The sequence below is a fragment of the Nanorana parkeri genome, unplaced genomic scaffold, assembly GCF_000935625.1.
Source record: "Nanorana parkeri isolate BGI_ZX_2015 unplaced genomic scaffold, ASM93562v1 scaffold791, whole genome shotgun sequence".
NCBI classification, from domain to species: Eukaryota; Metazoa; Chordata; class Amphibia; order Anura; family Dicroglossidae; genus Nanorana; species Nanorana parkeri.
In genome coordinates, this window is record NW_017307059.1 from 637,161 (window position 1) to 649,305 (window position 12,145).

Sequence of the window (12,145 nt, forward strand, 5' to 3'; positions counted from 1 at the left end):
GAGTGATCCTTTCGGATAATTAAGTCACACTTGAAATAATGCCTTGCATCAATGATAACTTAAAAACATAAAAAAGGAAACTATTCAAATCTTTTTAAATATACAAAAAAGGTTTATAAAAAGCATCTCTGTGTTTCTGGAACGGTTTAAATAACTTAAAAAGAAAATGAAAAAGCAAAAAAGATTACGAGTCATCTCCCTCCTCAGCTTCCTGCTTAATGACTGGAGTTCCTGGAAAACAGCAAGAGGAGGAGAGGGTTAGAAGGGTCCTAGGGACCAGTACCTGGTCCTGTTATACACAGGTAAGACACCACTAGGGGAATTTATCACAACTAGAATAGACAGAATCTGGAGCTGTTGCTTATGGCAGCCAATCAGCTTCCCTCTTCAGTTTGTTTGGTTAAGCTTTAAAAATGAAAGCGAGAAGGTAATTGGTTGCCACGGACGGCTGCTCCAGATTTCAAAAATTCCCCCCAAGATATGTACATGATATATTTGTGCTTGGCAATAAGGCAGCACAATAAGAACTAGGGATGCACCGATACCAGTGTTTCATTATCGAGTTTATTTTGGTACTCGCCACTACCAATGCCATGTGCCCAGATATCAGGAAGTAGGGTACCGGTTCATGACTCATCGCCCGGCTTCCTGATTGCCTGTGAAGCCGTTCTTCTACCGAAAGAACAACAGCCGAGGCTGTATGGCTTCCTGACCAATCAGGAAGCCGGGCGGCGAGTCATGAGGTGCAGTCCAGCTTCCTGATTGGTCAGGAAGCCAAGCTGCCTAGCAACAAGTGAAGCCGGCGTCCTAGCCAATGAGGAAGCCAGGTGGCACGTCATGACTGGCTTCCGGCTTCCTGACTGGTTAGGAAGCCAGCTTCACTTGTTCCTAGGCAGCCTAGCTTCCTGACCAATCAGGAAGCTGAGAGGTGGGTCATTACGTGTTGCCTGGCTTCCTGATTGGTTAGCTTCCTGGCCAATCAAGATGCCAGGCGACATGTAATGACCCACCTCTCAGCTTCCTGATTAGTCAGGAAGCTAGGCTGCCTAGGAACAAGTGAAGCTGGCTTCCTAACCAACCAGGAACCCGCAAAGCCAGTCATGACGTGCCACCTGGCTTCCTCATTGGCTAGGAGGCCGGCTTCACTTGTTGCTAGGCAGCTTGGCTTCCTGACCAATCAGGAAGCCAGGAGGCGGGTCATAACCCACCGCCTGGCTTCCTGATTGGAAAGGAAGACAGTTCCATGCTCCCTCTGCACTGTCGGTCAGACAGAAATCTCCCTCTGACCGGAAGATCCGGTACAGGAGGTAAGTATCCGGAGCATTTGGGGCGAGTATGAGAACTCGCACAAAGACTCGGTATCAGTAATGGTATCGGTGCATCCCTAACAATAACGAAAGGCAGTAAGTTTATTCTGGGTCATTGAACTTTGTACATCCTTTTTTGCCTGATGCACTGCCTTGCAGAAACCGTGTGACTGTATTATACCACAGTCAACACAATAGGAACATTTGAAGCCACAGTGATGTTCCAGTTCCACTTTGCTAAGATTATGTTGCAAGCTTTCTCTACACAAAGCAATCAGAGAAATGATTCTGAATACTGGCCACATATTGAAATAAGACTACAAATCAGATAAGAGCCATATACAATTAAATTACAAATGCCAAGGACATTACAATGATCTAGTACAGAGCTAACCGGATGACATTTAGTTTGCTTAGGAATTGTGAATCATAAAAGAATATTCAAAAAAAATAAATTAAAAATATAATTTTTTTGTCCATTGAGGGACACAGGAAGTCTTTCACCTTCAGGTTATACTGCTGCCTACAAAAAAATCGGACAGTGGCAAACACAAAACTTTAGGCCAGATGTTCTACTGGCAGCACGCATACACTCTTGTCCTAGAAGGATAGATGTCGTCTCTTTAGCTCTCCTGTGTGCAAGACTAAAACCGATTTCTGCTAGCACTCTTTTTCATTACTTCTTCAATCAAGATTCTTTTTCTACATCTCTTGTAGCGTTTACCTTTTCAATCACAGCTATCCAGGCATGAACATTCTCAGCCTGTACTTTGAAGTTCCATGTCCAGACCCTGCTGGCCTTTGACCTCATCTGCACCTTGGGTGTCCACCAAAATGCCAGACCGTTTTAGCCCTGCTGTGCTATCATGGCATTCCCATTGTGGGATACTCAGACTGCCTACTGTTGAGGAAACAGTCCGTGTGGTTCGGACAGACAATGTGGCTTTGACTGTCCAGACATTATAGTGGTTCAGTTGAATCCTGAACCTTCAGAAATCACTGCTGGAACTGACAAATCATTTGGAGTATCTGGGTCTGCATCTGGACACAGCTCAGGCCAGAGAGTTTCTTCCAGAGGAAAAACTTCAAACTCTGTGATCTCAGATTCAAGCTCTCGAGTCCGTGAGCTGCTCAACTCTGTGCTTTTGCATAAACATCTTGGGCCTGATGGCAGCTTTGAATCCAATTTGCCAGGTTTCACCCCTAACTACAATGCCCCATTCTCTCATGGGAAAAATCCCTGGAAAGACCCCATTCGGTTATCATCAAGGACCAGGATGTCCTGGCTTAGTTCAGTAGGAGGCTCTAGAATAGTGGAAGTCCATCCTTCCTCTCTCCTGGCAGGTCCTCACAACAAATGCCAGCCTGTCAGACTGGGAAGGAATCCTGGGACTTGGTCATCGGCGGAGTGCTGTCTCCCAATCAACATCCTGGAACGTGGCGATTTGGCTGTCTTTGCAGCATTGGATCATCTAGCTGGAAGCTCATCTGATCCGAATAATGCCACAGCAGTGGTGTACATCAACCATCAGGGAGGGACCTGAAGTCTCGCTTAAGCACGAGAGGTAGATCGGATCCGGTCTTGGGCAGAACTTCATGTTCTCACCCTGCCCTCTATGTACATGACCAGGGGCAGAAAGCCTTCCTCAGCTGACAGTGCCTAGATCGGGGGAAAAGATCCTCACACCCAAAGGTGTTCCATAACCTGTGTCACAGGTGGGAGACACTCGATAGGGACATCCTGTCCTCCAAGCTCAACAACAAATTGGCAGAGTTTGTCTCCAGGTACAGGGATCCTCTAGCAGAAGCAGTTGATGCTTGAGTGTCTCATTGGGATCAGTACATTTCCTCCCCTGATGCTTCTGCCTCGTGTGCTTCACAGGATCCGGATGGGAGTACATTTCAGTGTTCCTCATTGCTGTGGACTGGCCCAGGTGGCTGTGGTACATCAGTCTGGTAAGACTCCTGGTGGACACTCGGTGTAATTAGTATCTATGATCAGCTGATGAACCTACCATTAGCTCAGCATAGTTTCCTATCAGGACCAAGTTTGTAATAAATTGTAATATCCTGCACATAAAGCGAAGTTGTATCATCACTCACCATCCAGTTTCTTCAGCTTAGGGAGACGTTTAGTTGCCTCCTCCATCCAATTTCCCTCTAACGTGTGTTTTTCCTCCAGAGGATTCCCCACAAAAACCAGATCCTCCAAACATGGCAGATCAGCCAGCTTGGAAAATTCCGCTGAAAGGAACAAAAGAACATTTTGCAATCAGCTGATGTAATATATCCCAGAATTCAATCACCCTAGATTGAACCACCAAAATGTGCCAGCCAGGGAACTGAAAAGTACGCTTTAAGTTAAATGTTTGGGGCCCATTCACACTTCAATACATTTTCTGGCACAATGTGTGTTGTGTTGAGCAGGCCCTTTAACCACTTCAAGACCAGGTGTTTAGACCCCCTTCCTGGCCAGGCCATTTTTCAGTATTCAGCGCTGCGATACTTTGACTGACATTTATTCCGTCAATCCCAGCCGGCCGTTTGTTTCACAATGGCCGGCCGGGAGGTAGTTAAGGTCAGAAACTCTCTACAGGTTATTCTTTATTATAGTCTAGAATCAACTACAAGTGTACTAAAAACAATGAAAAGCATATGCCTGAGACGGTTTTCCATTCATCTACATCCTTGTACAGCTAGTAGCAGTCAGTCAGTCACATACAGCTGTACTAGTTCTGTAATGGTGAGCATTATAGAATAAGTCCAGCTGAACGTGACTAACTAGTATTAGCTAATGGGAAGCATAAATATTGGAGAATCCTAGTTTAATACCACAGCATTTCTCTAAACCCCCGAGATCTTTGTGTTAAGCACACGCTATAGCACAGCATACGGTACCGCAAGCAACACACCTGCCAGCATGTGTGCACTGTGTGGAAGCACAATAATGTGCGTTACATTGGCGTGCAACACCAGGAGGTGTGTTGGAGTACCATTCAGAATGATCTCATCAGTAAAATTCAGAGCCCAATAATTGACACAACTGAATATTGTGTGTGTGTGTGTGTGTGTGTGTTTGTGTTTTTAAGCAGAGATATCATTCCTGTAATTTAGGAGAATTGACACTTCCGGGAGTGTTGAATTGTGAGACTTACTCAATGCAAATGTGTTAAATCAAAAATAAATAAAATAGCCAAGGCCTGAAATCTGTGCAGCATGTATAACTTATGAACGCCTGTATTGAGAATTCACTTACCCCAATCTTTCACTACATTGTTGGACATATAAAGTACTTTCAGCTTTTTCATGACATGAATTCCCTTTAACTTTTCAAGTAAATTGTATGAGATCCAAAGTTCTTCAAGGGTTTCCCCGACTGCTTCCTGGAAGTGAATAATGTGAATGAATGGAGATCAGAAAGTTGCCTTAACACAGAGACCGGTTTAGCTATAACTCCAGAGGAATGTGGACTGAAGGCACGTTTATGTAATAGGAAGATATACTGTTATGGGGATATGAAACAGTCTGGGGTAATGGGGCACGTCACAGATACCAAAAGTGGTCTCATAATACACATCTGGTGCCCAGTCACCTTTTGTGCTTCTCATGGTAACCATTTGTCAGGTGACCAGTACATGTCACTGATCATCTGCTACATTACACACGTCTCTAAAGCACTTATTCCCAATGGCCCATATGTAAGAACTAGCATTCCTATACCAGTACCTTAACTTGACTCAGACATAGAAGTCTCCTTGCACACGCTGCACTAGGTGGTGGGCTATTCAGTTCCTTTTACTCTTTTGCTGTCACTTTTTCATCATTTTTTGTACACATGTTAAAATGCACATTTTAGGCACGAAGATTACTTAAAACTAGGGGTGCACAGATACCAGTTTTTCGGTATCGAGTACTGATATTTATCATTCGGTACTCGCCGATACGGAGTACAGTGCAGATACCGGTACTTCCGGTAGCATGGAGCCGGCTTCCCAGGAAATCAGGAAGCCGAGCAACGTGTCATTACCTGTGCCTGGCTTCTTGATTGCCCAGGAAACCGGCTCCATGCCGATTGGCCGGAAAGCTGGCTTCCCAGCCACTCAGCACGGAGCTGGCTGGGAAGCAGAGCAATGGAAGTTTGGAAGTTGTTGCAGTGTGAACGGCAGAGGAAGCTGTACATTGGCTACAGATTTAAAGCTGAACTCCTGGCAAAAATATGACTTAATAAAGTAACAGCACAAGTTAAGTAAGTTACCTTAGAGTATAGGACACGATGACGGCCGATTACTATAGAAATAATGAACCAGAAAGGCTTTTTAGGGCTTGTAAGGTGTACTCATGGACGGCTGCCCTTTTTGGAGTGCACAGCCTTGTTGGTACATCACTGTAGTAACAGACCAACTATCTGGTGGATGACTGGAGTTTGTGTTGGTCGGTGGTGTTCACGGTGTATCCCTCCGGTGGTCCCCCCCCCACACACGGATGGGGGTGTGGTGCGTCCCTTCATACACAGGATTGGGCCAGTGGTGAGTGTACTTACCACACTATACTTCTGAGGAAGCACCTTTTCTGTGAGCGAAACTTGTCAAGAGTGTGCAACACCTCCTCCAGCCACCCACAAGATATGGTCAAAGCTGCAAATGGAACAATTGTATCTAAACCTCATCATGGACATTTGATATTACATACAATTTCTTGGATACATGTGGGGAGGTTGTTGCCATTATAGACGTGGCTTGTACTTTTATATTTTTAAATGTTATTAGCTCATGTTTGTATTGATGTACACACAGGTACACTACGTACCTATTTTAGCTTGATAGAAATAAAATGTGAGTTTTAATCAATACGTCCATGAGTACACCTTAAAAGCCCTAGAAAGCCTAGTTCAAATCATCGGGGTGTGTTGTACTAATGTGGGCCCATTACCCTATGGTTGTTGTACTATAAAAATAATACCTTGATTGAAGCCAGATACTACACAAAGCGCTGTTTTTCCGTGGCTGCAGGGATGAGAGCAGCGGTTGAGACAGTGAAGGGCTCCATGAACTAGGGTTGTATCTCCTTTGCACACCATACCAATGTATCCCTTTTAGTTGGATGCTGAAACAACTGGTGGATAGCACCACAGCACACCGATACAGGATATGTTGTCTGCACACCTTTTTTGCTTCAGAATCTCATCTTTACTGACGGTCTTGCAGCATAAGATTGTGCTTCAAAACTGGGCTCCAGTCACATACCCCCCCCCTGCTCTCCTCTTGTCCACTCACAAAACCTTTGTATTTTTTTCAGAATGCAAGGCACTCTGTGAATGGTCAAGAGGAGTGAAGGGGCAGGTATGCAGCTAAATCTCCCCTTCTTCATTCACAAGACTCCCTGCATTCTGTGAAACAAATACAAGACTTTTTGTGAATGGAAGAGGGGGGAGGAGGGGAGAGGGATGCGACTTGAGCCCTTCACTGTCCCTGCAGCCTTAGAAATACAGAGTTCTGTGTAGTATCTGGCCTTAATCAAGGTATGATTTATATAGTAAGCAGCAGTCATCCTCTTCTACTATATTCATTATCAGGGGTAACTTTCTTAACTTGTGCGGTTTCTAAACTATTTTTTTCCATAGTTCAAAGTATGGCAAGAGTTAATCTCTATGTTTAGTATCTCCATAAATAAGAAAAAGGTGCAAGTCAGAAAACTCTTACCAATCCATTCAAATTCTTTATGTTATTCCTTCCCAAAGACAATATTCTGAGATTTTCTGAAAGAGAAGTAATTTATAAGCATTACAATGTAGAATGTAGATAGATATATGGGTGCAGATACATATAATGCATAACATTTTCAGCATCAGCACTGTATAACTCAGGGGTAGCCAAACTCCGGCCCTCCAGCTGTGGTGGAACTACAAATCACATGAGGCATTGCAAGATTTTCACAGACATGACTCCTGGAGAGAGATGCATCATGGGATTTGTAGTTCCACCACAGCTGGAGGGCCGGAGTTTGGCTACCCCTGATATAACTGATCAAATACCCATAGCGTACTGGGACAACGTATGTCATTAGGGATCCCTACAAGGTATTCAACTGCAATCAGAGGATTGTAGAAACATCGAAGATATATACAGTAAACTCCCCATTATCCGGCATTCAAGCAATCGGCACTCTCAAGCAACTGGCAAATAAAAAATTGGGAGGACCTATTACTGCTTGATAGACATGTGCATGTACTAAATGTATTTAGTTCCTAAAGAAATTCCCTGTTTACATCTTGCTGCCAGCCAGCAGCTAGATTCCGCAGCCGGCAGCTGAATGTAGACAACGGGCAGTGGGTGGGAGCAATAGCCAGGCTGCTTGTATCTATTTTAAACTGCAACAGCAGGCTGGCCATTGCACCCACCCACTGCTCGCTGTCAATGAGCAGAGGAGCGGACCTGAGAAAGAAAGTACTCTCAAGCTACATTTATCCGGCATCTACCAATCCCTATTGGTGCTGGATAACTGGGAGTTCATTGTTTTGCTTGCTGCAGCCTGATGAATTCTAAATCCAAATCATCACAAGATTACTGTAATGAAATAAAACCGAGATCGTCTGATGAATACAACTAAAGGGTTTCAGAACAGGAATTGTTAGACCGGAGAAACAGAAGGAAATATTGCACTTACTCAGACCATTCAGGTTAGCTATCTTTTCAATGCAGTTGGTGGAAAGAGACAATTTCCTAAAGAGAGAAAAAAGAAAATACATATAATGACATGCAGGGCTGTATTTGGATACTATCTGGCCCTAGGCATACTTGGGTGATGATGCCCTTTTGTATAAGCCTGCCCCTTGTGTCAAGTGAATATTTTGCTAAAACCACAGCTATTGGAGGTAACATGGAAGTTGCTTTACATTAATATTTAACTTTAAAATGTTCAGACCACCAAATAAGAGAAGGGAGAGATGGTTTAAAGTTTCTTGAACTGTAGAGTCTGATGACTCCTCTCAATATCCCCCCTGCACACACTCCCCACTATAGTTTTCTTTAGCGACAGATGCTCAGAAGAAACAAAATTAGGAAAATGTTATCACAAATAGCCAATTCCTGGGCTTGGTGATGCCCTAGGCACTGCCCCTGACATCTCTATGATGTCAAAAAACCCATCAAAACCTCTGCAAACATGCATCAGATAATAATGCAGCGGTTTCGGCGGGTTTATGACATCATAGGGATGTCTGGGGTTGTTCTTACGGGTTGTACTTTACTTCTGTATGTCTATTTAAGTTCTCATTGATGTTTGCACTTTTGGCAATGCTAAGCCTAATGAAGACACTGGCCCACTATTATGGTAAGCCCAGCCCTGATTACAGGCTAAATTCAATGTAGCTCGTTTAACCAGTTGACATCCGCGGTGTTAAACCCCCTTCCCATCCAGGCCATTTTTCAGTATTCAGCGCTGCGGTACTTTAACTGACATTTATTCCGTCATGCAGCGCTGTACTGAAATGAATTTTATACCCTTTTTTGGGGACAGATAGAGCTTTCTTTTGGTGGTATTTATTCACCACTGGGGGTTTTATTTTTTTACTATATTAAGGAAAAATTACCGAAATTAAAAAAAAAAAAAAACAGTTTCCCCTATATTAAATGATAAAACATTTATTATTACCCAATTTTTTGGTAAAATATAAAAGACGGGGTCACGTCGGGTAAAAAGACACTAAACATGTCAAGCCTTAAAATTGCGTGCGCGCGCGAAACCTCAAAAAACGATAATACCCAAAATTGGCCCTAGGCGACGCTTTAAAAGCTGTTACCGCTCATCAGTTTAGTGTTATCAGTGATTGATGGCCCTAAAATGATTGCTCTCACTGCGACGTTCGCGGCGATATGTAACATGTGTAGCGCAATTGTAATTTTTGCGCGCTGGGGCACCGGACGCGTATTTACGTTTATAGGCGCGTAAACGTGGGGGTGGGGGAGTTAAACATTTTGGGGGGGTTTTTTCCCCTTTTTTTATATGTGGCTTTTATTTTATTTTGTGTTACTTTTTTTTTTATTTATATATTTTTTTTTGCACTTATTGTTATTGCTATTATATAGGGGGATAACAACCCCCCTATCGCGTTTGCCGCGAACGAGCACATATAGGCGATCGGCGGGCTATGGACCCGCTGATCGCCTATATGTGAAACACCCGGTACCGGGTGTTCGCATTGGACGGGTCTTTTCTGCCCGTGCGTGCCCGCTGCAGTGCCGTCCGTCCGTTTTTTTACTACGGGCGGACGGCAAGAGGTTAATGACATCATGCAAAGAACTAGAACTGGGAGGTGTGGGAGGAGAGCTCCGCCTCTATATCACTTCCCATTCATTCATGATTGTGGACATAGCAACTCTCATTATATCCACAAGTGTATGTGTGTGAGCAGCTCAGGTAGAAGGACTGAGTGGACGAATCCAAGAGTGCTGAAAACTGTACAAATGGGTCCCTGGTTCATCTTTATCACAGCACAGCCTCATTTCTTTACCAATGTACAGAATACTAGTAGTGTGGTATTGTCCTTTAAATGTTAGCAGATATGATAGGAACAGCAATAGCTTGTACTTGGTAACTCTACATAGAAATTAATTTTGCTGCACAGTACATCCAGGAAGATTCTGACAAGCAGCTGTGCCTCCTGACAGAGGAGGCGGAGCTGGGAGGTGTGGGAGGACAGCTCCGCCTCTATATGACTTCCCATTCATTCATGATTGTGGACATAGTAACTCATATTAAATCCACAAGGTATGAATGATCAGAACACTGAGCTCTGTGTCCTCAGTCTCATTACCTATTTTAGAAGGGAAATATCAGGGGTCTGTTTAGACCCCCAATAATTCCCCAGAATCCCCGACAGTAAAGTTAAAAAAAAAAAAAAAAATAGTTAAAAAAGAATTAATTTTTTTTTAAAAGATTGGAAAAAAAAAAAGAAGTAATTTTCGGTCTCAAAATTCCATTTCGGTGCATCCCTAGTTAGGACCTCATGCTTCCCTTGCCTGAGCTACCATTGGAAATTGACTGATGTTCTTACTCGCAATTGACCAATGTGGACAGAGATGCATCCATCTTTTCAATGGGCGGGGTCTGTGCATACAGCTTAACCTCCTTTGCTTCAGAAGCCTTCTGCCCCGTCTTTTCTTCCTGGACAGGGAATAAAACATATTTTATAATGCGAGTAGGAAATATGGGTCATCGTGTCTTTTATAATGTATGAAATCTGAAATAATAATGGGTGTGAATTAAACTAATTTAGAGTAGAGCTTTTTTATTTTGAATAGAAAATGGAAGGGTTTTACCTACGTCAGGTTTTTATTGCCATGTGTCCCCTTTGGGAAGGATTTTCCTTACCTCCTTTCCAATTGGTGGTGTTAGTCTCCTCAATGGGGGCACATGGAACAATAAAAATAGCTTAAAGTATACTAATCATTCCCCACTCTATCCAAAGCAAAAGAAAAAAGTTTGGGTTTGACACACATAAGTTAAAGTAGCATTAAGGTCTGGGCATTTTTTACCTTAAAGTGACATTAAACCCTCAGATTTTTTAAACATAAAACAATACTGTAATGTGTGCCTTACTGTAATCCATGGTAGTTTCCCTTCTCTTTGCTGCTCTTCCTTTTAAATCTGTATCTCTTCTCATGCTGGGCAGAACTTCTGTTTTGCAGCAGACTGCCTTGCCTCTGAAATGGATACATGGTGTCTGTGTGTAGGTTTGCAACCCGAGCCAGCGCTACAGGAAGAGGCTCAGCTGCAAAGGGAAGTTATCCCCAAGCATGAGAAGACATGAGGATTTAAAAAGGAAGAGCAGCAAAGAGAAGGGAAACTACCATGTATTACAGTAAGGCACACATTACAGTATTGGTTTATGTTAAAAAAAATCTGAGGGTTTAATGTCACTTTAATGCATTCTCTGCATTAGGGTAAAAATGGCCCAGCACCTTTTTTTATACCCCAGTCCTCCCCACACTTACCTGTCAGTTGCACTTGTCCCCGCCGCCGGTCCGAAGAGATCCTCCGTTTCCCAAACTTCCGGGTGGCAGGGGGAGGATACTGATGGCAGAGGAGCCATAGGCTCCTTCTGCCATTAATCAAAGAGGGAAGGGGGTGTGGCCTGCCACAGGGCTGTGTGTGTCTACGGACGCACACAGCCACTGTAGAAACAAGCGGGCACATGTGCCTCCATTAGAACGATGGTGGCACCTGTGCATCTCCAGACAAACCAAGAAAAAAAAAAAACTACCATTGCAGTGGCGCTAAACCCACCCAATGCTCGTTTATCTATGGCGAGCAGAGTAAAGTAAAACTTTTACTTACCTGATTCCTGCATCCCTGGTGGTCAGCACTCACCTACCTCCCCTCTGCTCTGGCTGTGGACTGTCCCTCAGTGTCCTCACATCTAAAGACATCAGTGGTCCTTAGACTGCCTGAGCGAGGGGGAGAAGAGGCTCCCAGAGGGAGCCGGGGGATGCAGGGATCAGATACGTAAAATATCTTTGTGGTCCCCTAGGCATAAACTAGCACCATTAGGGCCCAATCACATGCATTGTGGCTGTGCTGGCCATTGTTTCCAGCGCTGCCCCAGCACAAGACAAGGCGACTTGCCTCGTCACGGACAGAATCAGTTCACACCACCGCGTTGTAATGGGAACACGGTGGTGTGAGCTGAAAAAAGTATGGCATGCTGTACTTTATTTCAGCACAGTGGGGTGTGATGCAGTACAACCGCCTTGCACCCCACTGTGCCTGTGGAACTGAATGAAATGTCACCTGTGACATTTCAATAACGTTACACCGGAAAAAAAAAAAAAAAAAAAAAA

At 43.9% G+C, this 12,145-nt stretch overlaps 1 protein-coding gene across 1 annotated transcript in view; it reads right to left on the reverse strand.

Annotated features, from left to right (window-relative positions):
• The window catches only part of DNAL1 (dynein axonemal light chain 1), a 19,256-nt gene continuing 7,111 nt past the window's right edge, over positions 1–12,145 (reverse strand). The window contains exons 3-8 of the mRNA XM_018564888.1: positions 10,360–10,469; positions 7,971–8,026; positions 7,007–7,062; positions 4,564–4,690; positions 3,411–3,551; positions 1–231 (exon numbers count right to left, since the gene is read on the reverse strand). Coding sequence (XP_018420390.1) covers positions 185–231; positions 3,411–3,551; positions 4,564–4,690; positions 7,007–7,062; positions 7,971–8,026; positions 10,360–10,469 — 537 coding nt within the window. The 3' untranslated portion in view covers positions 1–184. The remainder of the gene's footprint in view (positions 232–3,410; positions 3,552–4,563; positions 4,691–7,006; positions 7,063–7,970; positions 8,027–10,359; positions 10,470–12,145) is intronic.